General features: G+C 41.3%; 1 protein-coding gene and 1 non-coding gene across 4 annotated transcripts in view; one reads left to right on the top strand and one right to left on the bottom strand.

Annotated features, from left to right (window-relative positions):
- Positions 1 to 122: 122 nt before the first annotated feature.
- On the bottom strand, positions 123 to 27,444 carry LOC107390292 (uncharacterized). Its single transcript, XR_011520833.1, has 3 exons — positions 27,318 to 27,444; positions 6,008 to 6,078; positions 123 to 300 (listed from the first exon to the last, which is right to left on the bottom strand). It is a non-coding gene; the product is annotated as an uncharacterized protein (transcript).
- The window catches only part of scn4ab (sodium channel, voltage-gated, type IV, alpha, b), a 41,233-nt gene continuing 19,799 nt past the window's right edge, over positions 6,021 to 27,454 (top strand). For 2 of the 3 annotated variants that reach the window (XR_011520830.1, XM_070552124.1), the window contains exon 1: positions 25,351 to 25,666. Coding sequence is in view for 1 of the 3 variants with exons in the window: in XM_070552124.1 (XP_070408225.1) it covers positions 25,572 to 25,666 (95 nt within the window). In the remaining 2 variants the exon portion in view is untranslated. Of the gene's footprint in view, positions 6,166 to 25,350; positions 25,667 to 27,454 lie in introns of those variants that run through there. The other variant, XM_070552125.1, reaches the window with a different exon arrangement.

Raw genomic sequence — 27,454 nt, 5'->3', positions numbered from 1 at the left:
ACTTTGGGACGTATTCATAGTTCTGTCGGAGGTGGAACATGAAGCTTCTTACAAGAGACTCCGCCCGACATTCCCAGCAGATACTCACAATCCATTTGGGCCTGCCAGGTCTGACCTGCATCCTCCCCAACCACCAGAGACAACTGATGGTGATGGCGCTGTTCTTTATTAAATGTAGTATGTAATGTAAATGTAGTCAGCTGCAGATGATGGGCCAATGGAATGTGCTTGGGTGTTAGAGAATTGTCAATCTTTCAGGCGGCCGAGTGACTCTACTTGTCTCTCTCCTCCTTCCCGATTCTGGTAAAAAAAAAAAATAAATCATGAGGTGCAGGATAACTGCAAGGCAGACTGTGAACAGGTGACCTTTAGCAGGTGAACTTGCTACAGTTGCATTTAAAATGATGGTTCCTAACACCTATGATCATGCTGATTTTCAGGTGTTGAAGACGAGTCATGCTCATACTCATACTTAAGCAGGTGTTAACATCCAGCCATTCCCAGCCCTAGCCTCTGTTATTTACAGTTTTTACTTCTCATTAGTTTTCACTTTCTTATTTTTGTTTAATTTTTCTATGTTCATGTCTTATTCCTCAGTTTTTTTCCTTGTGTCCATCCCATCTGCTCTTCGATTTCCTTTGTAATATCCTGTTCTTGGTGTTTAGTTTGATCATTTTCTTAGTTTATCCATGCTTTCTCCTAGCTTTTCAGTTTCAGTCATCTTAATGCATTAGTTATTTTACACAGGAGTACTTCACAGACGGGTGTGGTGTGTTGGACGGCGGGCGGGATTGTGAAACTGACAAATTTGTGGCATCAAGCCCTACAACCTAGGCCAGCAAATCCCGATCGATGAGCAGCTTTTTCCAACAAAGTCTCGGTGTCCTTTCCAACAGTACATCGCTTCAAAACCTGACAAGTTTGGAATCAAGTTCTAGGTTTCATGTAACTTGAACTCCACTCAAGCGGAGAAAGACCGTCTGCATCCTCAGTACCATGCACAGCGAGATTAAGATTGGGGAGAATCGAAAGAGGAAGCCAAACACAATCACTTATTATAACGCCCTAAAGGGTGGCGTGGAAAGCGTTGTGCCCGAACGCGTTCATTGAATGATTGTTCGTGAATTTGTTCTTTTTTTTGTGAACGTGAACTGAACTCGTTTGTATTTTGCCTGACGAACGTAAAAGTGTGTGCGTTCGTCCTGGCGTGTGTGAACAGGTTTATGAACACATTCTTTTGCCGTTCTAGCTCCAGATCTCCACTGAGCTTTTCCAGAGCTAAAGCCGAGCTAAAACATCCTGTTAACCATAGAGTTTATAAAAAGTAGAACCTGCAAATGTGGCCAAACATAGGCAGTAGCGGCTGGTGCGGCATCTAGTCTTCTATGTCTATGCTGTGTGCAGGAGTCAAAGTTCATTCAGAAAAATTGAAAAGGGACTTCACTGAAAGAATATACATTTTTTGAATGTTTTGCACTTTTAATATTGCACTTTGAATTTGCCTTCAGCCTGCTTCCTAAGATTGTTTAATAATTTCCCATTAAAATCAAATTAAAATTATGACATAAGTTATACATACATACATACATATATATATATATATATATATATATATACATATATGGAGAAAAAACTATGAACTAGTTTGTTTTTGGAACAGTGAACTTAGTTCAACAGTTTTTTTTTATTAAGAACTGAGAAACTAACTAGTTCGTTATAAAATGTATGAAGTGAACTTTGAACTAATTCGTTTTTTAAACAAACTTTCCCAACACTGGGCATGGACATGATGGACCAGAAGTTTTGGCAGGACACCATGCATGTAAGAAACCATCGATGGCCAGCTGCTGTGTTTTATAACATGGCAGCAGTGAATGCTCACATGCTTTATCAGGCATGCACTGGAGTGAAGGAGAGAAGGGTGGACTTCCTGGCACATCTTGCAAATGAGCTTTCTAAGCTGCTTCAGCAACAACCTGCCAGACCACACTCTGGGAAACGGGCCACGTGTCAGGTGACCACCCAGTGCAAAAACAATCGTGCAACTTCATGCTGTGTACTATGCTACAAGTATACTTGTGGAGGATACAGGAAATACATTGTGTGAGAGTGCCAGATATGTGCCAAGAACATCAGTTGATTGAAATTGCGAAACACTGATCACAACTAGACACACACACACACACACACACACACACACACACACACACACACACACACACACACACACACACACACACACACACGCACACACACACACGCACACACACACACACACACACACACAATGGATCTAGCACATTTGTGACCATTTGTAGTTTTCTCTGGGTAGTAGAGTTTTATGTAAACTTAATTTTTGATCTTTTGACCTGAGTATGAAAATAAACATTTATGATCTTGAAATGTTTGAATCTTTGAATGAATTGTCAGTACACCAACTATTCACGTGTAATTACCACATTTACAGAACAAAGACAACCATCCACAAGTAATTAATAATAATAATAATAATAATAATAATAATAATAATAATAATAATAATAATAATAATAATAATAATAACAGTAATAATAATAATAATAATAACAGTAACAATAATAATAATAATAATACATATGCTTTTTTAAAGCGCTTTTCACAACAACTCAAAAACTAGAACTAGGAGACAGACAGCAGACAAGACAAATTTATGCATTGAGAATAGGTTAATGTGATTTGAATGTTTGGTTGAACAGGAGAGTTTTAGTGCTATTTTGAATTTTTGTAGTGAGAGTCCTGATTACGGATGTGTTGTGGGAGAGAATTCCATAAGGTAGGGGCAGCAACAGAATAAGCTCTGTCTCTGAGTTTTCCTCTCCACTGTTGCTGCATGCTTACTTAGTATGAGGATTGCTGTAAAGTCACTGACACTCGTCAGTGACTTGATGCAATTTGCTGGGTTTCTTATATAGGAAACATTATTTCTGATTGGCTTAATGAACTGTGAATTGGAATGTTTATTATGTGAATTGCCTTGAGACGACTCTTGTCGTGATTTGGCGCTATATAAATAAAATTGAATTGAATTGAATTGATGGTGTGGTGCTTTGATGTGGCTACTTGAGAGCAGGTTGGAGGCAGAGGATCTGAGATGATGGGAAGGGTGGTAATGACAAAGAAGATATGGTGGGACAAGGACGAGTAATATCTTGAACTGAATATGCTGTTGAACCGGAAGCCAGTGAAGATCTTTTAAAACCGGGGTTATCTGTTCCCTACAGGAGTGTGAAACAGCTGGCAGCTGAGTTTTGAACATATTGAGGTTTCTGTAGGTGTGTACGAGGGGGATCATGTAGTAGACTATTACAATAGTCAGTTCTGGATGAGATGAAGACATGGATGAGTGTTACTGCAGCCTTGAAAGATAGAACAGGGCGAGTAAGAATCCTAGATAACAACAGCCCAGTCAAATGACTGCTCTCTGGGAGTTCTGGTGTTAAACCTGGTTTGTCTTTGGTGCCACCATTTTATCTCATGTACCTGACTCTGACCTTTAACTCTAACCCCTGACCCTGATTGTAACTCCACCCTAAACCTGATATGTATGAAATTCTAACACCTAGACGTTTTCACTCATGCTGAACAGTTTAGGTGGAATACTGAGTGGCATGCTTCAGCCTGCCTTACCATTGACTCGCTGCTTCAAGCTGCTTTGTCTGACTCAGAGGGAAACATCAGGACACAAAGACAAGAGCCCTGACCCAAGAGTCGGTAAAAAGAAAATCAACCAATTAAAAAAAAACGTAGCCCTCTGGGGTCCAGGGTGTAGTTTGCCGTTTTTGACTCATTTAGATTTTTTTCTTTGTATTTCCAAATAAAAAAGATAACTACCACCTTATGTGGTATCAATCTTTTCAGCACAACCTGGACTGTATGAATTTATACTTTATACTTTTTATATTTGGACATAAAGGGACTGCATATTGGACCTTAAGTCACTCAAAAACATCAAATCCAAGTTGAAAAAAAGTTTGTTTATTTTTGTACACAAACATGTATGATGAATGTTTTTTATAATTTAGAATGATAGTCTGGACTGTAAATTTATATAAAAAAAACTAAATATGAATACATATAGCTAGTAACACATTTTTAAAAGCTATTAGCAGGAAAATGAAAGAAATTGTTCATTTGTCTTTGTGCAATTATTTACACAGGTCAAAAAGATGCCCCAAAAATATATAACTGTGCCAAAAATAATTAACAATTATGCTAATTCCTTATCAATATTTGAACAAATTTGTACTATTTACATAATAATTGGATTCTTTTGTTTTCCAAGATAACTCAAAGTTTTTTTGTGCCACCCCAAGAAGCAGTTTCTGTACGCAGAGGAGCATCAGGCCTGGCTTCTCCTTGTAAGAAAAACAATAGAAAAGATTATTTGGACCAAGCGAGGAATAGCTGGACAGTTATACTTCATGGCTAGAACCTGCTTGCTCCTGACAAACCTTTAGTCCAGGAGTGCTCAACCCTGGTGCTTGAGAAACCCAATCCTGCATGTTTTTTCTCTGTACCAACATCCTTGATTCAATGGTTGAATCACCTGTTCAGCAGCTCATCATGTGCTGCAGAAGTCTGAAATTCACCCGTTAAAGTCAGGTGTGTTGGAGAAGGGAAACAACTAAAACATGGTGGATAGGGGATCAGAAGGGCCGAGGTTGGGCACCCCTGCTTTAGTCCATCTCCTGTTTTACAACCATCACAGAGGGGGCGGGGACGGAGAAATGACACAGGTGCGGAACGAGAGCAGCTTCCTCTGTGCCTGCCAGGACCTCAGCTTCTCTTTTCAGTGTAAGAGGAAGGATTGATCACCCACATTATCATCAAAACCCTCAATGTGGCGTCAGACTCCTGCAGTCTCACGCTCCTGTCTTCCTGCTGAGCTGCTGGGCATTCATCATTCTCATCCTCATTTATACCTAAAAACACACCCAACTACAAATGAATAATAATCTTTTTGTCACAGATCGGTCCAATATCTAAAGTTTTCTGTCAGTGTCCATCTCATAGCTGACTGCGCTCCGTGACAGCTCATAATCGCGGTTTTCACAACTTTTCTTGTCTAAAAAAGGGCGTTTCTTTAGTTTAGTATATCTCTGCTTTTGCCAGGCCTATTAACACAATTTAAAAAACTGGGGTGTAGATTATAAACTCCTTTTTAAACCTAAATTCAAACCCGTGGAGGCGAAGTTTTGCTGCTACGACATCCCAAATCAGACCTGTTAGACGCGGATCTGCGTCCGTAGACCCCAGAGGGTTAAGGAGAAAAATAAAACATGTTTCCCGAAATAAAAGGTGAGTTCTTATTTAATGTATTAAAGTGACTGAGTGTAATACTCTTTTGCTGATTTTTGGTATCATAATTTTAAATGTGTCATTTCCAACTGGAAGCTAGAGCACATCACACTGGAGCACCTCCGCCTTAGCCACCAGGTGGCCCTGTGGTCCTGCTGTCAACCCAGTCATTGCCTACATGGTTCTTCTATACAGATGGAAGTGACTCCAGTTCATGACTTATCATTTAACCTTGCTGACCGTGTCAGCTCAGACCAAAAACTTTAGATATGTACAAATGAATCAGACAAAACACGTTCCTTACAGTAGATAATCACTCACACAGAAATCATGAACAGTGTGATCAATGAAGCAGCTGTAGTGGTAACATCATTTGAGAGGAGTGGTGTGTTACATGGCTGTGATCACACCAACAGAAAACACACAAAATGTTTGAATATGGTTTCTAAAAATGTTCTGATGGGAACTGATCAACATGTGGTTGTGTGTGTGTGTGTGTGTGTGTGTGTGTGTGAGTGTGTGTGTGTGTGTGTGTGTGAGTGTGTGTGTGTGTGTGTGTGTGTGTGTGTGTGTGTGTGTGTGTGTGTGTGTGTGTGTGTGTGTGTGTGTGTGTGTGTGTGTGTGTGTGTGTGTGTGTGTGTGTGTGTGTGTGGATGACACACTACCTGACCTCTCAGGTTTCAGGGAAGCAAGCGAGGCCATGCTGAAGACGGCTGATGGGCCCAGTGAGAGAAAGACAGGCTGAAAGAGAGACAGACAGATAGATGGTCATCCTGCTGAAACTTGGATGTTTACTGAAAATATTTTGGAGTAAAAAAACCGTATCAGGTAAGACCGGATGATTCAGTGTTTACTATTTTGGACTTGATAGTGAAATGAAACACGTGTGAGGAGTGGACTGAGGGGAGATTACACTCTGGGGTCACACTCTGTTCTGTATTCTTTGATTAAGTTTCTAATTACAGCTTCTAGAGGTGCTTTCTCCAAACATGGCTTCTCTGCACTGCTATCCCCGATTATCAGATAGGATTCAAATGGGGAGCTGATTTAAATCTTTGGAAAAATTCAAAATGCACTTGATTTTAATCAGCTTAGATGTTAGTGAACTCAGACATAAGAGTTGTTACAATTGCTTATGTGCTGCATTATCCTGTCCAACGGTAAATCAGGATGTGGGCAGAACAATAGACCACCCATGTTCCATTTGACTTTATGTTGTGATTAAAATGGCATTTTTGCGAAATCTTTTAAAATAACATTAAATTTAAAAACAGCATCTCAGAGCTTTAATACCTGGATTTCATGTCACTGTTAGACTTTATCAACCTTCCCATAAACACACTGACTTTAAAGGTTCCACTTGATTTGCTATGAAAAGATAATTAGACTGGTATTGTTTGAAGCTGAAGTTCATAAACAAAGTGTCTGTTGTAGCCCAACACACAGCTGGTAAGGTAAAAACACTAAAGGGAGTTGCTGGTTTGAAACTCACAGAGATGTATAAAAGTTTTCTGGTGGTTTGCCGAAACAGAAATGATCTCTATTTGAATTCTCATTTTCAGTTTCTTTTCTATTCGTGCCAACTGTTTCTCCAGCTTGAACGTTTCAGGTGGTGGATCAGTGCAGCAGATGTAGGACACAGTCACATGTCTCCATCTGATGCTTCTGACACGTGAACATGCAGCGGACCTGTGTGATGCTGTAAAGCATCCAGGATGATCTGGTGTCTGACGTTCAGACGGCAGCAAACCGTTGTGCTTATGAAGATTGCCATTACTGCGCCACATTATCCATCGCCAAATATGACTCAGACTTTTAATAGTTTTAAAGAGCAGGTTGATGGTTAAGCTTCAGGTTGGATTTTACACGACGCTGTGCTGTCTGAGGTTAGAGTTTAGCTTAAGCCAGCACACACAGTATTTATAGGACAGCTGCCTGTGTTCGACGAGCTGATCAGGGATCAGATATTAACTGCTGCCACCAACAACTGCTGTGGTTTAAATTAGCTCCTTGTGGCTGTGGCCAGGCTACATGCTAACTGAACAGGGTCACACTGAAAGGTTAACAATCTGCTACAGGAAACAGCATTTAGCTGTGCAGATTAACACTCCACATTCCAGTTCAAGACAGTATGTAAACTATAAGGCAAGTGACTCAGTAAAACGGTAATGCAAGAAGATTAGCACACAGGTGTGGTGGCTAAAGCTAGCTAGGCAGCAGCTACGAGAGGCGTCAGACAACACCTGGCTGAACGAGGGATCACAGATGGACAATGGTTTAGGAATGACTGGAGAGCATAACTCAGCCTCCAAACTCCTCACTTAGATGGGATTGGATGGTTATGGGGTGAGCAAGTCCCATCCTTAGGGTCCACATGTATGATGACTCGGTACCGGAGACTGCTTTGCTATGCTGGGGCTGGTCAGGTTAGGTGAAAAAGATAAAGACTTTTATTTAAAAGTGTCCTGTAGATGCAGACTTTTGCAGACTCACTAACCACTCACTAACTCACTAACAAAGTTTTAACCAGTCAGAACTAAAATACGTGATATTTAGTATTTAGCTTGAAAGCAGCATGTTCGGATTCTGGTTCTGCTGGAGTTCTCTGCCTTTACAGATATTTTCCTTTACCCTTCTTATGCTGCAGAATGGATTATTGTTTTCAACATGATCTGCTGGTTCCTGTATAGAGGGCAAACTAGTACTTTAATCCAACCGCTGTCTTAAACCTGGGCCTGATCTGAACTACCTGCTTCTGGATGGTGCTTTTAGATGACTGGACTGGAGCTCTGTAAATAAACTAAATTGAAACCAAAAATGAAGTTAGATTATTCCATCATTTTGCCAGCAGAGGGAATAAATCACTAATTTACTTTTAGAGAAAAAGAAAAAAATGTTCCAAGGCTTTTAATAATGCTTGTGAAGGTTCTCAGTCACCCAGGTCATGGTGATCCAAAAGGGTTCAAATGAAGGCAACTGGACTTCTTTGGTTTCTTGAAGGTGTTTTGCTTCTCATCCAAGGAGCTTTGTCCATTCTGACTGTAATATGAGAGAAGCACATGAAGAACGCTCTCCAAAACTGCAGATATCCTAACTGGGCCTTTGTGAAATCTACAAAGAAGTCTGGAAAAGCATCCAAAGCAGCAACTAGCAAAGAAAACGCCAACAGGCGCAAAGGCACCGTCATCCTATGTGTGGAGGAGTCTCAGAGAAACTTATAAGAATCTTCTCCAAACACAATATCCCAGTAAACGTTAAACCCAACAACACCCTCAGGCTGAAACTGGTCCATCCAGAAGACACAACACCCAAATAGAAGCTCAGTTTATGCAGTCCAATGTAGTGATGACTGTCCAGATGTTTACATTGGGGGAAACTAAAGAACAATTACACAAGCGCATGGCACAACACAGGAGAGCCACCTCTTCAGGTCAACACGACGACTCCCTCTCAATAGAGGCTAATGACTCATCAGGGGATGGAGAGGAGGGGTACCCAGAGTAGTTTCAGCTCATTAAATAACAACAGACAGCTACAGCTGATAAGCTTGACTCTCATATTCCAGTCAGAATGGACAAAGCTCCTCGGATGAGAAGCAAAACGTCTTCAAGAAAGCAAAGAAGTCCAGTTGCCTTCATTTGAGCCATTCTGGATTGCTTTTAATAATGGCTTTTATTTGTATTAGCATATTTTTACAAGGTTTATAAATTTGATCCAGTACAGCAAAAGCTTGGTTTGTTTAACACCTGTAAGTTACAAACAAAAGAACTTAAAGTTTAAGCATTTTTGTTTATCGGCCTAAAAACCGTGGGTGGCTATGGATCGTCTAAGAGGTTGTGGGTTCAATTTCAGCTACTTCACAACATGTTAAGTGTTCAGCATACCAAACTCTACACTGCCTTTGATATCTCTCTCTCTCTCTCTCTCTCTCTCTCTCTCTCTCTCTCTCTCTCTCTCTCTCTCTCTGTGTGTGTGCACACATGCATGTGTGTGTGTGTGTGTGTGTGTGTGTGTGATGAAATTCTGACCTGAACACAGAACAAATCACAGACTTAACTAACCACACGGTTACTATTTCTTCAGGATTTGTTGAAAGGGTCATTCTGAGGTGATGGTTCCTGATGCATCACCTCCTGGTGAATGAAGGGTTGTCCTCCAGTGGTGGTGGTGGTGGTGCTCACAAGCCAAACTAAAATGAAGTATCACTCATAAAGTTCAACACTGGTGGAGTCCGACGTGTGGATTTTTGCTTTTGGCACTTTAGCTTAATGTTAATTTACGCTGTTCCTAATGTTTTACACCCAAGGAGCTCCTGTAGACAGATTTTATATTTACGATCGTCTTTTCCTTTCACGTCTTTGAAAAATAAGCCTGAATGAAACTGAAGTCTCTTCCACGTGTCATTCCAACAGAACATGTGTTTTAAGAGTCAGAAGTTTCTTGGCAACTGAATTGCAACGCGACCCTTGTGTGAATCTCTATCTGTGTGTTTGTGTGAGTTGCTGTTTGGCAGTAGCTCTGGACTCAGCTCATTTTTGTCCACTGAGATTTCCGAGGGAAACTGGAGAAACAGAAGCCGTCTGATAGGGAGTTTGTGTCTCCCAACATCTTAATCATAGGAACGCAGCAGAATTCAACACCAACACTTAGACTAACGGTCTTTCTGACAACGCAGCGACGAGGAGTCAGCCCTTGAGCACATATCTGTCAGCAGCTAATGCAGCAAGTACAGCACACCTGAGTCTGATCAGACCAGAATGAATAGAAATATTAATATTCAAGGTGTTTTGTCTTTGCTGAAGGTTGCAGCTTGTTTAAAAATTAAAAAGTCCTTGGAAAGAAAAAATAAAGAGGTTTGAGCAACACATGGAGAGAAGGGATAGAAGGAAGTGACATTAGGCTTGGGAACGGAACCCACAACTTCAGCCAACACACAAACAGGACAGGACCAAGCGAGCTACAACACGAGGAGATTTGATAAAACCCCGCCGAGGGACAACCTTAGGGCAGAATGTTTCATCTGTAGCCATCTGTGGAACAGACCCCCACAAACTATGAGACAGTGTTCTGCATTCAGCTCCTTTACGGCGCAGGTCAAACACTGGTTATGGACAAGGCAAGAGTGTGCTCATCTGTAGGGGCGGTGCCATTTTAATGTTGTTATTGATCTTTTAGGGAGACAGAATTGTACGTGTGTGTGAATGTGAATCTGGTAAATGCACTGTCCAACATAATTTGAATGAAATGTCTTTATTGTACATGTATTGTCCTAATTTGTCTTCTTGGGCCCATGTTTTTTATTTTCATTTATGTTCACTAACATGCACTGTCCCAAATAAATAAACAAAAATAAAATAAAATAAAATGGAGCAAATACTAAAAGTGTATTTACTGTGCAGAACAAAAGGAACAATAAAGAAGGGTTTTCGTGGCTTGATTTGACCTACTTGTCTTGACTGACTTGGTTCTGCTGGATTTGACTGGAACAGGCTGTCTGGTCTGCATGGAGCTGGAGCTGTGGCCGCAGGATGGTAACCGTCCTTTTCCACTAGCGCCTACTCAGCGCAGCTTGGCTCAGCTCCACACTGTTCTAAGCATTTTCTGCTAGTAACGGGTAACGCGGTTCCTATGACTGATTGACTGGGGGAAGGAGACAACCATACTTTCCTGTACTTCTCCAGAGTATTTCACCTCGCTGCCTTTTCCAGGTCTTTTTTTTCAGAGTCTGACAGAAAGCTGCAGATAGTTTCAGCAGCGATACCATGTTCCCCGTTGCTGTGTTGTGCCGTGTTTGTGTTGAGCACAGTTCACCTGCTGTCATGAGCCTACCCAGTGCAGCTGCTTTCCAACTGGAAAACCATCCAAACCATATAGAGTGGAGCTGAACAGGGCCGTGCTGTGAATGTGTAGTGGAAAAATGATATCATGGGAAACAGGTGGAAATAATGAAGCTGCCCCAGGTGCGTATGGTTGAATGAGAGCAGAGTGACAGGGAAACAGTCTAGGAACTTGAATCATGACATATGTAGAGATCCTTAAGTGGCTGGGACACTGGGAGCATGTGGTGAGGGATCAGGGCCTTCCCAAACTACAGGAGCTGCCGCTGACTCTGCTGCTACATTATCCTACCCTATCTGAGCACTGACCACAATCCCAGCCTCAGAGGATCAGCTCTCAACACCAAGCACAGTCTAGTGAACACTAGGAGAGGAAATTAAAGCAAAGTTGCAATCTGAACCTTCTGGGACATCCCACTCATGGGAAGATCAGCAGCTGCCTTTGATGTTTTGCACTTGTACATAATTTTTCTTTCTGTGGACAGATGGAGTCCAAATAGTTTGGAATGACCTGTGACCCTTCCCAGATTGATGGGCTGTAACAGCTGGCTCTTTAAGGTCATTGCTGATGTCTTTCCTCCGTGGATTGTGTCAGCACACACCTGTATGCTCCAGATCAGAAACCTGCACCCTCTGATTGGTAGCCACAAACTGTGTACTGGTGTGTTGAAGCTTTGTGAAAGGTTTCTTATACACCCTTACTTTGAAAGAGGAGCAGTTACACAGCATCACATGTCTGTTAGAGAGCTGTGCCAGGTGTAGTCTGTCATCTACTTCCTGTTCAAACTCACCAGCTGACCTAAGTGTGAAAATCTGACTGCACGACAGGAAATGCTGAACAATTCTGACTGGATCACACTCAAGCACACATGCGAGAGGCGGCATTGAAAAAACAGAGGCTTTACTCTGTCAGTGTGAAACAACAACAGTCTAACACCCTAGCAAAACAACACTGATTAAAGCTCAGAGTGTGTGTTTGTGTACAGAGGGGGTAGATTAGTGCTTATCAGCCTGTTTCCTGTGAGGATATTGGGTGCTGCTTCATTATCTCTACATAGTGTGCCCCCAAGAGACAGTGCCAGGGCTTGGTGCAGACTAGGATGCATTGCATCACATGTTTTGCCCTCTGGTGGAATTTTTTTATGTACCAGGACTCGACTGAAAATCAACGTCTCAATGAATTAAAAGAAAACACTCCCCTGCCTAAATGTACAATAGAGCAGGTTTTTGTGCAGGGCTTAATTGGTTTAAAAATGTTTATTTTTCACTCTAGTGTTTTGTTTGGGGAATAGTAATGCACCAAAAGAACCTGAGGCATAGCTTTCATGTCCCAAACTACAAGAAGGCGGCAACAAAAAACTGCATTTGGTTGGAATCTGCTGGGTTAAATATCTATCATTAGTTTTAAGTATAAGAGAGTTTTATGTCTTGAAGGAAAAAGACAAAAGTGGCAACTTTGTTCATGTTGTCTTTTATTTCTGATATTATCAAGTATTAAAATGTCTCCTGCAAAATTAAATATAGAATACTATCCTTTGATATTTCATTTATTTAAAAAATGTATTTAACTTTTGGTCAAGGCGCCATCTAGTGGTAATTTTGTGATGAACATACTGAACAAAAAATGTGCACCTGTTACGACATAGACATAATACGTTAATGTGGACACACACACACACACACACACACACACACACACACACACACACACACAGAATCACAGACACAAATGCAAGCACACCCGCACACAAACATAGAATCACACACACACATCTGCACGTGCACGCGCGTGCACACACGTGCACATGCACACATACACATGTGCATGCACACCCACACACACCTGCACATGAGTTTTTGTGTACATACACACACACACACACATACATGCATATGCACACAGGCACACACACACATCCACACACCTTCGCATGCACACGCACACACACACACCGTGCACACACACACACATTGACCTGAAGTAAAACAGAATGATTTGTGTTTCCCAACATTTCTGATTCTGCTCTCATGCCACATGCTACCATGTACCTGTTAGTATGTTCAGGTGTGTTTTTATGCGTGTAAATATCTTGTGTGGGTGTACTTTAGATAATAGCTCAGGGAGTCATGAAATTGCTGTGATGTAAGGAAATAACAGTTGAGTGGCTCACTGCAGTTTTTTTCTATTAAGATCATTGATAACAAATTGTTCTGATAATCATTTCTCAAACAAAGAAAAAAAGTCAGCGAGTTTCTGGTCATGTTTAAAATGTTGTTCTAAATTCATCAGAAACTTAAGGTGTCACACCCTTATCAGCTAATTAACCTAGAACACCTGTGACATTTGAACCTCTCTTGGTCTCAGTCTGGGTCAGTAGGCTACACACAATCACCGGGAAGACTGCTGACTGGACAGATGTCCACTAGACAGTCATGGACACCCTCCTCAACGAGGGAAAGCCAAAAAGGTAAAGATGCTGCGTGTTCCCAGACTGTTGTATCTAAGCTTATTCTAAGAAAGTAGAGTAGAAGCGAAAAGTGTGGTCTGAAAAGATTCAGCAGCAACAGGGAGATCTGCAGATTTAGAGGATTGTCAAGATAAATCTCTTCAAGAATCTGGGCGGAGCTTCACAAGGTGTGTCCAGTAATGTAAGTTTATTGACTATAAAGTCCTAAAATAAATGTAAAATTTGGTCATTGACACCCCCCAACCCCCACTGCCACCATTCAAGCCATTTATGTGCCCCACCCCCCACTTTTTAAATCAATATTTCCCCCATGCGTTGACTGAGGCTGGAGTAGGAGCATCAAGAACCTTTACCTGCTCTACAGGAACTCCTGAGCCAGAGACTCCTTCAGCAGCACCTGAGCAGGACTAAGGATGGAAAGAACTTTGTCCTCTTCTCGCTTGATTTTGGCAGTCGCTATGAATTGTTTGGACTCCCCGACTCCAGGCTGACACAAAACTGTACTTGTGTTTGAAGCAGATGAATAGAAATTTTTGAGGACCCAAACTGCACTGAAAGCTGAATATCTTAAAGAATATAAAATATATTTATAACAAAACTCATAAATCCTGAATGAACTGAACAATTTTTAAAACTGATTAAAAATGACCAAAGTTGTAGCTTTAAACAATCCTTTCTTTGTATTTTATTTCCTCCCAAAATATCTCTGGGAACTATTTGCTGTTTACTGGACATCATGACTGCTGAGCATTGTGGTCCTGTCTACCTCACTCCCTGACTGGTACTAGTTTAACCCTAACCTTCTGAATGAGAGTTGCAGAGTAAAATACTCTGAGTGGTCAGAAGGACTTGAAATCCAGTCTGTTTACCTTTTAAAGCAACATACCAGCCAGTTGTTGGGCCAGATAGTCTACACCAGGTGTTTCCAAAATGTGGCCCGGGGGCCATTTGCGGCCCTCAGAGTGATTTTGCGTGGCCTTCACTAGCGGTTTTAAAATTATGGAATGAAGTCTCTCCAGGAGACTGTTATATATATATATATATATATATATATATATATATATATATATATATATATATAAATATTTTATGTTCAAATTTTTACTAATATATCCATTTGGCAGAACAAATGAAAAATAAAGCTGAACAAATAAAAAATATAGAATAATGTTTGTATTCTTAAAAGAACACAAATTTTTGTGGCCTGTGAGGAGATTTGATTTCATGATTTTGGCCCTCATCTTGAAAAGTTTGGACATCACTGTTCTACACATGGCTGAGTAAACACAATGAACCCAATTCTTGCATTTTATTTTAATAAATTAATAAACATTATACAGGTGGTCAGTTATTAAAGGTGGCACGGTTGTAGCGCTCTTTGTCCACCAGAGAAAATCTTCATCTTTGCAGCTTTAAGCTAGAGCTGGCACACAGTAAAGGGATCTAAACATCAGCCCATCATCATCAGAATCAGGAAGCATCTTTCATAATTGTACATAAATAGAATAAAGCTTTGGATGATGCTCAGATTTTGTAATTGACACAAACATAATTTGGTGTGAAGAAAGTTGATGAGCATTTTCTACGGTTCTATGATAAAATCTTATACAGTGGGATGTGAACGTTTGGGCAGACTGATTATTCTTCATGATTTTCATTGTAAAGCATATTCTGTTAAATATATCATATAGGAGACACACACAGTGATATTTAAGAAGTAAAACAAAGTTTATAGGATTTACAGAAAGTGTAATATTTGTTTGAACAAAACTAGGCAGGTGCATAAATCTGGGCTCTGTTGTCATTTTATTGATTCCAAAACATTTAGAACTAATTATTGGAATTCAAAATTGGTTTGGTAAGCTCAGTGACCCTTGACCTCCATAAACAGGTGAATCTAATCATAAGAAAGAGTATTTAAGGGGCCAGTTGTAAGTTTCCCTCCTCTTTAATGTGCCCTGAAGAGCAGCAACATGGGGTCTCACAACAACTCTCACATGAGCTGAAAACAAAGATTGTTCACCATCATGGTTTAGGGGAAGGACACAGAAAGCTGTCTCAGAGATTTCAGCTTCTGTTTCCACAGTTAGGAACATACTGAGGAACTGGAAGACCACAGGCTCAGTTCTAGTTAATGCTCCAACATCTGGGATAAACAGAAGTGAAGAATGATGAGAACAGTCAGAGTCCACCCACAGACCAGCACCAAAGACCTACAACATCATCTTGCTGCAGATGGAGTCACTGTGCATCGTTCACCTATTTGGTGCACTTTACACAAGGAGATGCTGCATGTGAGAGTGATGCAGAGGAAGCATTTTCTCCACCCACAGCACAAACGGAGCAGCTTGAGGTCTTGAGGCCTGCTAAAGCACATTTGGACAAGCCAGCTTCATTCTGGAATAAGGTGCTGTGGACTGATGAAACTAAAACGGAGTTATTTGGGCAAAACAAGGAACGTTATGCATGGAGGAAAAAGAACACAGCATTCCAGGAGAAACACCTGCTACCTACAGTAAAACATGGTGGTGGTTCCATCATGTTGTGGGCTGTGCGGCTAGTGCAGGGACTGGGAGTCTTGTTGAAGTTGAGGGATGCATGCATTCCACTCATCATCAGCAGATTCTGGAGACCAATGTCCAGGAATCAGTGACAAAGCTGAAGCTGCACCGGGGCCGGATCTTTCAACAAGACAACAACCCTAAACACTGCTCAACATCTACTAAGGCGTCCATGCAGAGGAACAAGTAGAACATTCTGGAATGGCCATCTCCGTCCCTAGACCTGAATGTTATTGAACATTTGTGGTGTGAGTTAAAGAGAGCTGTCCGTGCTCAGAAGCCATCAGACCTGAATGAACTAGAGATGTTTTGTAAAGAAGAATGGTCCAGAATACCTTCAGCCACAATCCAGACTCTCATTGGAAGCTGTAGGAAGTGTTTAGAGGCTGTTATTCCTGCAAAAGGAGGATCTATAAATAATTGGTTCATTTTATATATTTATGCACCTTTAAACAATTATTACATTTTCTGTAAATCCTATAAACTTTGTTTCACTTCTCAAACATCACTGCATGTGTCTCCTACATAATATATTTAACTGATAATATTTGTCTTAACAACAAACAATTTATACAGGAAAATTATGAATTTTAATAAGGCTGCCCAAACTTTCACATCCCACAGCATTTTTAAAGAGTCACACAAACAACAAACATCCTCCACTCCCCTTATCCCCCCCATTAAGGTGGATGTGAGCTCCTACTGTCCGGACAATTGTTGAGGCGGTCCAGAGCGAACAAATGGAAAACCTCTGGTATCACTCAGGCCTTTTTTCAGCTATGATCAGTTTGTCATTTTAGCGCGGTGGTTTTTATTGATATTTGTACAGTTTATCTAACTGAAGTTTTATTTATTTTTCCTGTTCTGACAAAAGTCATAGTGTTTCTTGTTTTTCACCTGACTGTTAGACAACTTTCAGTACAGGGACAGTAATAAGTTTATACTAAATTAAGCTTGTTTATATTCACAGAGATCTTTTTAAACGTGAAAAAAAGATTTGAAGGTGCTGTGATGTGTAAATATTATTATATATCTTTTAAGTTTTATTTCCCTGATAGTTGAAGGAGAGTTATTTTAGATATAAAACAAATTCACATTTCAGGGAAATTCTTTATTAGTTTTCCCTCCAAAATCCTGTGAAGAATTATCACTCACATTAACTTCAAACACTAAATGCTAAAACTAATTTTAAACTGATTTACACGAGAAAGATAACATGAAACTGGAGGAGACAAGGACGAAAGGAGGAAAAGGGAGGAGGTCAGCGGCTGATCAGAGGGAGGTGAAGCATGACTGAAAAATAGCTATGTAGGAGCACATTAAGGAATGAAGTGTGTGTGTGTGTGTTGGAATGAGCTGGGTCATCGTCCTTGCTGTAATTTTACACCAGAAGGTAAAACTGATGAGTCCTAACAGCTGTTGCTGCCATGGCAACGCGAGGGTGGGGTGAATCCTGGCAACAGTGAGGACACCAGAGACACGAGGCTGAGTGTGTTACTGGATCAGACGTTATCATTACATCTCTGTTCCTCACCTCATAATGTTCTTCTTCTGCAACCAATCTCCACTGACACATCAGAGGTGCAAACTCTCATCTCACAGGTCATGAAGTTGGGCGTCAGGCACTTTTACTAAACTCCATACAAGTTGCCCTAACCTGCTTCAAAAACTGAGTTCACATGAACAGAACCAGTCCGTAATGAGGGCTCAGATAAAGTGTAGCCCAAAGAACCCTTATGATGATGAACATAGGTGGAAACAGTGTTCCCTCGCTCGGACAAGGGTCAGTGTGGCCTGGAGCTGGGGCACGCTGGAGCGCTCCTGGTGGCCGGCCTTTCGCCCAAAGAGGCTTGCCAGATACAGCCTGGATAGGAGACAGGTGTCCCAATTTCAATGATCACCATTCCTGGGAAGGGCCAAAGGGGTCGGGTGCAGTGTGAGATGGGGAGTGGCTGAAAGCAAGGACCTTGGCGGTCTGAACCTCGGCTACAGAAGCTGGCTCTCTGTATGTGGAATGTCAGCTCTTTCTGAGCTTGAGCTGTTTGTCAAGGTTGGTGGAGTCTTCTGTCAGAAGGAGCTTCAACTCCCACGTCCGGCAGAACTTCAAACACACCCCAGTGGAGGTGGGAGACTGAGTTGAAGCCACCACGGCTGGGGTGGCTGAGCGGATGTGTGGCTGCAGGATGGTTGGTGCCTGTCGGTACAGCCCCTAAACCTGCTAGTGGACCATAGCCTCTCTATAGTCAAACCTCTAATTCAGGAGGAACAATGTGGTATTGGTCCTGGCTCAGAAACTGTCACGCTGTCCTGCCCTTGTGTCTGCTTAGTTCAGTTTTGTCACCTGCCTCTTGTTGTCCAATTACCTGCTCCTCATGTTTTTGAACCCTGCTTGCTTTTGTGTTAGTTGTTGGTTTGTGACAGATTCTGTTCAAAACCTTTAGCGTCAGGTGTTCCAAAGAGGTTTGAATGAATGATGGGAATTGGAGATTGGTGCCGTCTCTATGGTGATTTGCAGGCAAAACCAGATTAAGAACAATTTCTTATTTACAGCTGTGGCCTGGCTAAAGACAATGCCTATGGATAAAGGAAAATGACTCCCATGGGCTGAAAGCAATAAAAGCAATAAAGGTCAAAGGTAAAATATTAAAAATACTCAAATATTCAATACAATCACAACATGTACAAATACAGGACAGTAAAATTGAAGCTGGTACTGATAGTGAAACACACATATGTTTAAAAAGATCAAAGATCCCAGAATGGAAAGCTCCTTTTTGATGAACGTGTTCAGTTTTAAAGTTTTATCTAAATCATTTCAGTCTGGCAGCAGCAGACTGAAGGGATAACAAGCCTAATACAGAAGGATGTTTAGGAAATAATAACAAGGTCAGACCAGCAGATCCAGTTTTATAGGCAGGGGATGAAATATGTTACAACTGTTGTAAACAAGGGTGAGACGCTCCAAGAAGAGTTTTGGATTTTATGACGGGTGTACAAGGGTGGCCAGTTAAAGCTGCTATAGTGAAACTACAGGACAGGTTTTGAATGCAAACACGGTAATGGTACACTCACCCCTCCCCTCGGGTCTCTTCTGAAGTGTGTATTATACACACTTTTATCCCAAACTCCATGACTCTTGTTTAGGAAACATTTAACTGAAGATGTAGATTGAATAAAATATTTTGGATATCCAGTGTGTGATTTTGAAAAAAAGCAGAGGGGGGATCATTTTTTCACTTTTTAATTATGAAAATTACAACATGCATCTGTATGCTGATTGCAGGGTATTTTGTACATTAGTTTCCCCTTCTGAAAGTGACAGAGAAAAAAAAAACATAAAGGAGAGTTATGTTGATAATTTTTTCATCTTTGTACACATGCACGAGTGGCTGGGTGGCAAAAACAGACACAATATGGCCTGCTATCAGCATGCGACATACACTTCTAAGAAAGTTTATGTACAAAATCCCTGGTGTATAAACACTTTACCATCCAAAGACAGGAGGAGACTTTAAATATCTTTTAAAATCCTCTTGAACTGTTAAAAATACTGTTACAATAGCAACAAAATCTCACAATACAAACCGATGGGTATGCGCCGCTTCCAGTAGCTCACCGGATGTTGCTTGCATCAGCATTTCTCCATGAGGCTACTCAAAAATAAGGTGGACACAGGTAGCAGACACAGAGGAGGTGTCTTTTTCCACATGAATAAGTTGGACCTGTGGATCGAGGAGTGTCCGAGGGACTGAATAAAGAGTTTGGAGACAATCTGATGGTGTGTGTGTGTGTGTGTGTGTGTGTGTGTGTGCGTGTGCGTGCGTGCATGCGTGTGTGTGTGTGTGCGCATCATGGTGTGGGTGTGTGCTTGTAACCCCAACATAGCTGCATGACTACAGCTTTCTAATGCACAAAAACGAGCCTGTTTGGGAGGGGCAGGACTGTCCAAACATCAGGAAATAGGACTCCAAAACCTGCAGCTGTGGTGTGGGTAACTTTCAGGTCTGAGAAATAGTGCACCGGTATATTTCTTCCCACTGAGAACAACTTAATAGGCCTTTGTTCCTACCAGAGACCACTGCTGTGAGTTGTGTGATTGGGAAGAGGAGTTGATGTGGGCTGGAGGAGAGGTGGTGGAGACCTAGTAGCACAGAAGGACTAGTACCTGTCATGGCAGGATTAACCCATACCAAAGAACACCCAGAATAAATAAAACGCGTTTTAAAATGCTCCAACATATGCCTCTCATCAGATACTAAAATGTTAATATAATGTAAGGGAGGCAGATTATAAGATTGTCCAGCTATTTTACCATTTTCCAAAATGTTTTGGGTTTGAGCAGCAGAGCATTTTGTTTGAAAATTGGAAGATTTAGTCTTACGAATATCTTGCAAGGATTTATTTCTGATTGGCCTAAAAGTCAGTATACCTGCCAGGGATCTGCAAAACACTGCCTTACACCAAGAGGTATTATTTTGTTGGAGGAGCATTACAACTAATCCAAGCCAAGTACTTCATAGTCCTTATGGACGCAGTACAGCGGTCACAGATAGCTGCTCAAAACACTTGTGAGGGGAGCTTGTTAAGATAATATCAGAGATGCCTTGTCTGAGGTTTTGGTGTCAGACCTGGTGGGAGAAGTAAGTAAGTAAGTAAGTAAGTAAGTAAGTAAGTAAGTAAGTAAAACGTTATTTATATAGCACTTTTCACAGATAAAATCACAAAGTGCTTCACAACATACATAAAAAGGCAAAACAGGACAGGAGCACAAGGTCAACTCACATAAAAGCTTCTCTAAATAAAAGTGTCTTCAGCTGCTTTTTAAAAGTTTCAACAGAGTCGGCCACACGAAGAAACAAGGGCAGGGCGTTCCAAAGTCTGGGAGCTACAGCTTGAAAGGACAGGTCCCCTCTAGTTTTAAATCTGGTCTTAGGGACCTTCAGTAGGTTTTGACCCGAGGACCATAGAGTGTGGCCAGAAGAGTGAGGGATTAAAAGGTCTGATAAATATTGTGGAGCGTGTCCATTAAGAGCTCTAAAAGTCTAAACTAAAATTTTAAAATCAATTCTAAACTTGACCGTAGGGCTGTAGCGAAGCCTCGACGACGTCGACGGCTCGATTCTAAAAATTTGTTGACGTCAGATCCGGAAGTCGACGCACCGCGCCCACTTGTTGCATCCCCAGGAGTTTGTAAATAGAGGAGGAATCTGCCTGTTTTTCCTCTAGTTCGCCCTCTTCTCCGCCTTCACTAACATCTCCGCCAAATACCGAAGACCCGGAACAACGTCCGTCCACTACTAGATTATTTTCCTGTTTTGCCCGCCTTCGTCTCCCGGCAACGGACAACAACTTCCGGGGTCAGATGCGCTGCTTCGTGTCTACCGCAGATGTAGAACATCACCGGGAGCGTTTCTCCCTTCATAAAGGAGCTTCTTTCGGACATTAGGAGAGCTGTTTTGGTGGTAGCAGTCTCTCCTCCGTGCTGGTCTGTTTGCTGCTGGGTGTTTTTGGTTTATTTAAACTTGGTAACGTGAACTTAACGTTGGTAAAGCTACTGTTAGCATCTTCGCTGACAGCTTCTTGCGTTTGGATAAGCTGTTACGTTTTGGTTTAGAGTTCATCTTTTTTGTGGTGCAGATCTCCCTTTTATTACATTTAGAGTGTTGTGGGTTTTCGGTTTAGTGTAAAATATCACCTTGAGTTTGGTTTAACCACCCAGTTTAGAGTTTGGATCCCTACTTATTTGTACTTTTGTTTTAATTCCCCACAGGCAGAATTAGTTTTATTATTCCCAACCTGTGGATGGAAAGATTTATGATTTTTGTTGTTGTAAATAAACCTGATCATCATTTTAACTTTTAAATCCCGTTATTGTCCCTTCCTTTTTGCACACAAGCCAAACTCCCCAGGAAGAGTCGTAACACCACTCGCCTCCCGCACATAAGTGACCAAAACAAAGCAGCATGGAGACACTCCATCTTCTACCACCTCTCAGGCAGCAGCCTGCCCTCCCAAGATCTACATGTCGCCAGAACATAACCAACCGCAACACAATAAAAGCAGTGTTATACAAAATGGAAGGCCTGTAGTGTTTATTCTCTTACAGTAATAATTTATCAATTTTTTTGAGGAATTTATTTGAGATTTTCTGGTTTTTGTTAATTGTGCAATAGAAAAATAATCATTAGATTAATTTTCTAAATAGTCATTAGAATAGTCGACTATTCGATAAAATAATCGTCAGAATAATCGTTTTAAAAATAATCGTTTACCCCCAGCCCTACTTGACCGGTAGCCAATGTAAAGAAGATAAAACCGGTGTTACCGTACCAGAAAATCCTAAGTCATTGTGAAGTCGATGTAACACAATTTTATGGTCAACCGTGTCAAAAGCTGAAGACAAATCCAATGAAACCAGTACAGTATATTGGCCAGAGTCTGCCGCCATCCGTACATCATTAGATACCTTTAACAGTGCTGTTTCAGTGGAATGCATCTTACGAAAGCTTGATTGGAACTTATCTAAAAAATTGTTAAGGTCCAGAAAAGTAGTCAGCTGCCCTGCCACCAACTTCTCCAGAACTTTAGCCAAAAAAGGGAGTTTTGAAATTGGCCCATAGTTGCCAGGTTCCGATGGGTCCAAATTGGGCTTTTTCAAAATAGGGCTTAAGGCTGCTTGTTTGAAGTAGCTTGGAACTGACCCAGTAGAAAGCAAAATGTTAAAAAGTTTGGCGATGTGTGGACCAACAACATCCCAAACTTTCAAGAGCAGTGATGAGGGGACTACATCTAATGGGCAGGAAGAAGGCCTCATTTTTTCCAGAGCAGCTTTTATGTCCTCCACAGTAACAGGAATAAATGAGGACCACACGCTTTCTGAGTGACCAATGTTAGAGTGAGTTAGAGAGAAAAAATGATTGGCTGTAAATTCAATGCACTGAATTGTTGGATAACTGTTTTGGGAAATGGCGCCAGTGCACCAACCAGTGTCACTAAAGTGCAGGCAGGAGCTGATGGAGGACAACAGCTTTCAGCCACAAATAAGGTTCCATTGTTTGAAAATTCAATGTTTAGAATAAGCAAGTCAAATAGCTTTGGAGCGGGCTTGGTTGAAGCAACTGCACACTCAAGGTGTTCTTTATTCTAAATCGTCATACCTCCACCTTTAGAAGACCTGTCCTGTCTAACAGATTATAACCGCAACTCCGGGTAAGATACAGACTTCTTTAGCCAGCGTTCAGTGATTACTGAGCACTCAGGATTTGAACTCCCAACCCAAACATTTGTATTTGCCCTGTTTGTTAAAAATATGTCTCACATTTCATTATGTGCAAGAAACAAATAATCTTTTGAGCACAGAAGTCTGTAGAGGATTCTGAAGACGTCTGGACATTCGTGGTGTTGGTGTCAGGTTTCTTGCTTTTTGGCCTGAGCTGGTACCTGGCTTACCAGAAAATTAATGAGCTGTCGAGGAATATTGGCTCAATCCCGGAGCTCAGGGATGGATTACACCGCGCTGCGAACGCACAAACTCATATAATTGTCGAGATGAGTCGTAAGCTTGGAACTTTGGCTGAGATTCAGACTCTGGCTCAGAAGGTGGATTTGATCAAGGAGAAAGTTGACTTATCAGCATGGATTGGGATATATTAATTATGCCATTATTGGATTTAGAGGGGTTGAGGACCAACCAAACTTAAAGACAGAGAGGAAATTATCTCTGGCCCCAAAACACGTTCTTATCTGAATCTGGTGCCCTTGAGCCTGTGAGGCTGAAGTGAATACTCCCCCTCAGAAGAAATGTGGAATGCTGCCGTTGCCATGGCAACTCTGTCTCCCTATCCCAGCCTAGGCAGGACTGCGACCGGTGAAGGCCGTTGAATCGCTTCCGGGAGTCACTGCGCTTTCTTAACCCAACAACCTCCCTCCCCTGTCCAAACGGAGGTGACGAGCGCTGCTTATCACGGCTGCATGCACTGATGTGTGGAGAGTCCCCAAACCTACCTCCCCACCTAGTGGACACTTATGTTGTGTAATGTCGGAAGTCTGTTGCATTTCTGTCTGAGGTGTTTTTTGCATAGCAAAGCTGCCCTCCCTGCGGAGGGTAACTCTGAAGCGCCTTTTTTTTCCCTCCACCTGAACTAATCCTCATATATAAACCCTCTGTTCTCTATTAAGGTAGCGCGACTCGGGTTGCAAATGACCACAGTCACCGATTCTTGTCATGTGCATATGCCTGTATGTGTGTCTGATCTCAGAATTGTGTGTACTGAAACTCTAATTTCCCTCTGGGATTAATAAAGTATCTTTGAATTTGAAGTCATCATAGGACAAGTCATAACTCTCAGATGTTCAGAGTGCTGTCCCACTCTTCTTGACATTTGGCACAGCATTTCACTCAGGCTCTGGTCTGACCTTTGAACCACTGAGTAAACAATTTGCATGCTAACTTTTTACTTAGCACCAGGGGGAGTCACATTTACTAGTTATCAGATTTTCTTTCTGCAACAAAAACTCTCTGATCACGGTGTGAGTGTTGCTTCCTCAGTGTGCTATAAGAGCTAATATGCATCATTGTTTTGTAACACAAAGTAGAAGTTTGTTGACTTGTAGTCCCCTTAGGATTTCCCAAGGGGACTGACCCTGACCCTGACCCTTGTGCCAGGAGCTGGCACAAGTAGAAGAAACCAATAGGACACACAGAAATACAAAAATACTCTGTAATATACATTTCCTGCTTGTGTCCTTTCACATCTTTTCATCTCCTTGGACAGTCGTTGCTCAAGTGTTCATGATTGTGGTCCTTGTGGTCAGTTGCGGTAACTGTTTAGTTACAGATACAGCCGACATGAGAAGAGGTAGCGGGGCAACAGGCCTTTCACTTGTTTTTAACCCCAATTTGTTGTGTAAAAGTTCAACCACAGCAGAAGCATGCAGAGTCCCACAAAGCAGCAGCTGTCCTCTCAATTCATCTTTAACTTTTGATCACCGAGTGACCCTGTAGTTTCCCACTAGAAGAGATGAGTCATTGAGTCCAGACTCCACATCCTGTCATCAACAGATCGCTTACATTTAGCACTCACTGTGTCTGAGAGATGAATGCTGGCAGTCAAACAAAGTGCTTTTTATTCAAAAATGAACAGAAATCTAAAATTCTCATTAAAAAAAAAGTTCTTTGTTTGATTTCCTGTTTTCGTCTGAGCACTGCACTGTAATGATGGAAATGCCAATGGAGAAAGAAGTCTGTCAGTAGAAACGAAGATTTCACAAGAGCAGAAGAAGCGAACGAGGCAGAGGCACATTCGAGCAGAAACACTAGAACCAGGTAGAACCAGGTAGAACAGGTGGGAACAGGGAAACCAGCAACAATGTTCAGGAAAAAAATGATTCTCGACTACTGGAGGAGCAACAAGGAGAGAGGAGCTATTCTGAAGAGAGCCAGTCAGCCGGGAGCTTCACGTGTGTGAGTTTCATTTGAACAAATAACACAAAACTAACTTTGCTTTACACTTGTCCCATCGAACAGCAATAACCAGCTGCAGGGTCAGGGCTAGGGTTAACCCTGACTCTGACTCTATGATCAGAACCTGGAGACCGGTACTGTAGCCCAGTAATCACAACGGTCTGCTGTAAATGACTGTGGTGTGTCTGATTGGTGGAGTTATGGAGGAGATGATGGTGTGCTGTGGCTCGTCTACGATTTATTAAATCCATTTTTATATTTATTTCTGACAGGAACCTCTCCTCTGTCCTGACCACGTTTTTGTAACTTGTTTGTCGTTTTTGCACTTCGGCTGCCAGTTTTTCAATCTCGTTGTCGATAAAGTTCTTATTTTTTCTGGGGGGAAAAAAAACAGGGAATTCCCTCATGTCCCGAGGACATAGTGTGACCAAATATGGTTAATTGAGGGCATTTCTCTATTCAAATTATTGTCAACAGGCACCAGCACCTGAGTACGCACAGGTGGGATTTATCAACAGCTGATTGCGGAGGAACGTGCGTACAAGAGGCCACCGCATGTTTCATAAATCAAACTTTTGGCTGTTCGTACAAACATTCTAAATTCCATTTGTAGGATATAGGAACGTCTCTATGAACGTTTGATAAATGAGGCCCCTGAAGTGGCCTAGCCAGTCTCCAGGTCTCATCCCCATAGAAAATCTTTCTGCTCTAGAGGGGATCTGCATGGAGGAAAGGGCCAAAATACCTGCAACAGTGTATGAAAACGTGAAGTCTTACAGAAAACATTTGACTTCTATCATTGCCAACAAAAAGGGTATGTGACAAAATAATCAGATGGACTTTTTTATTTACTAAATACTTTTTTCAACATAATTTGCAAATAAATTATTTAAAAATCAGACAATGAGACTTTTCTAGATTTATTTATTCTTATTTTGTCGCTCATAGCTGAGGTGTACCTTTGATGAGAACTACAGGCGTCTCTTATCTTTTTAGGGACAACATGCACAGTTGGAGACTAACTAAATAAATGTTACCCTACTATATATCACTTCTTTTATTTAGTCTCTGTTTTGTTTTTAATGAGGTTTGTAAAGCACTTTGCCTGTCTGGTTGGCTGTTTTGTAAAGGACTACCAAAAAAATAAAAAATAAAATAAACAATGGGAGTCTAAGGGACAATAAGTTATTTTCTGATCCTGTCTGATATGTGCCATAGATTTTACACATGATGGCCATGAATTTTAAAGACACATTTCCATACCGAGAAAGTTACTTTAGGTTTTGAGTGAAAACGAGTAGTGGACTCCAACTGCTCGTCTCACCAAATTTACGTCATCAAAATACACAAGGAGGAAAAGAGGAAGAAACATGGCTGTGAAGTTGGTGTGATTTGCATCTTTCTTCCAGGAGGAAAATAGGTGCTTAAAATGTGGAGAAAGCCATTATAAATCACGCCACGTGGTATGTAGCTGAGGGAGAAGAGATTCTGTGGTGATGCCATATATAGGACTTGTGATTTGTAGTCTTTCATCTTCACAAGCTAATGAAGCTCAAATTATGTGACAGATATAGTCAAATACAACATATGTGTGATCAGGGTGCAAGACAAAGTGGATTAGAAAATAACTTTTAGAGGCAGGTTGACTTACTCATTTTGTTTTTCGGTCAAAAGACCCATGAGCCGCCAAGAAGGGGAGGAGACTTAGCAAATGAATAAATTAAAAGCTCTGACATGTTCTTCAAAAGGTATTTATTTAAGTTTTAATCACTTAAGACACCTAAATGA

Source organism: Nothobranchius furzeri, chromosome 6, assembly GCF_043380555.1.
Source record: "Nothobranchius furzeri strain GRZ-AD chromosome 6, NfurGRZ-RIMD1, whole genome shotgun sequence".
Taxonomy (NCBI): domain Eukaryota; kingdom Metazoa; phylum Chordata; class Actinopteri; order Cyprinodontiformes; family Nothobranchiidae; genus Nothobranchius; species Nothobranchius furzeri.
Note: the sequence above shows the minus strand (reverse complement) of the source record. Positions and strands in the feature narration are given on the sequence as shown.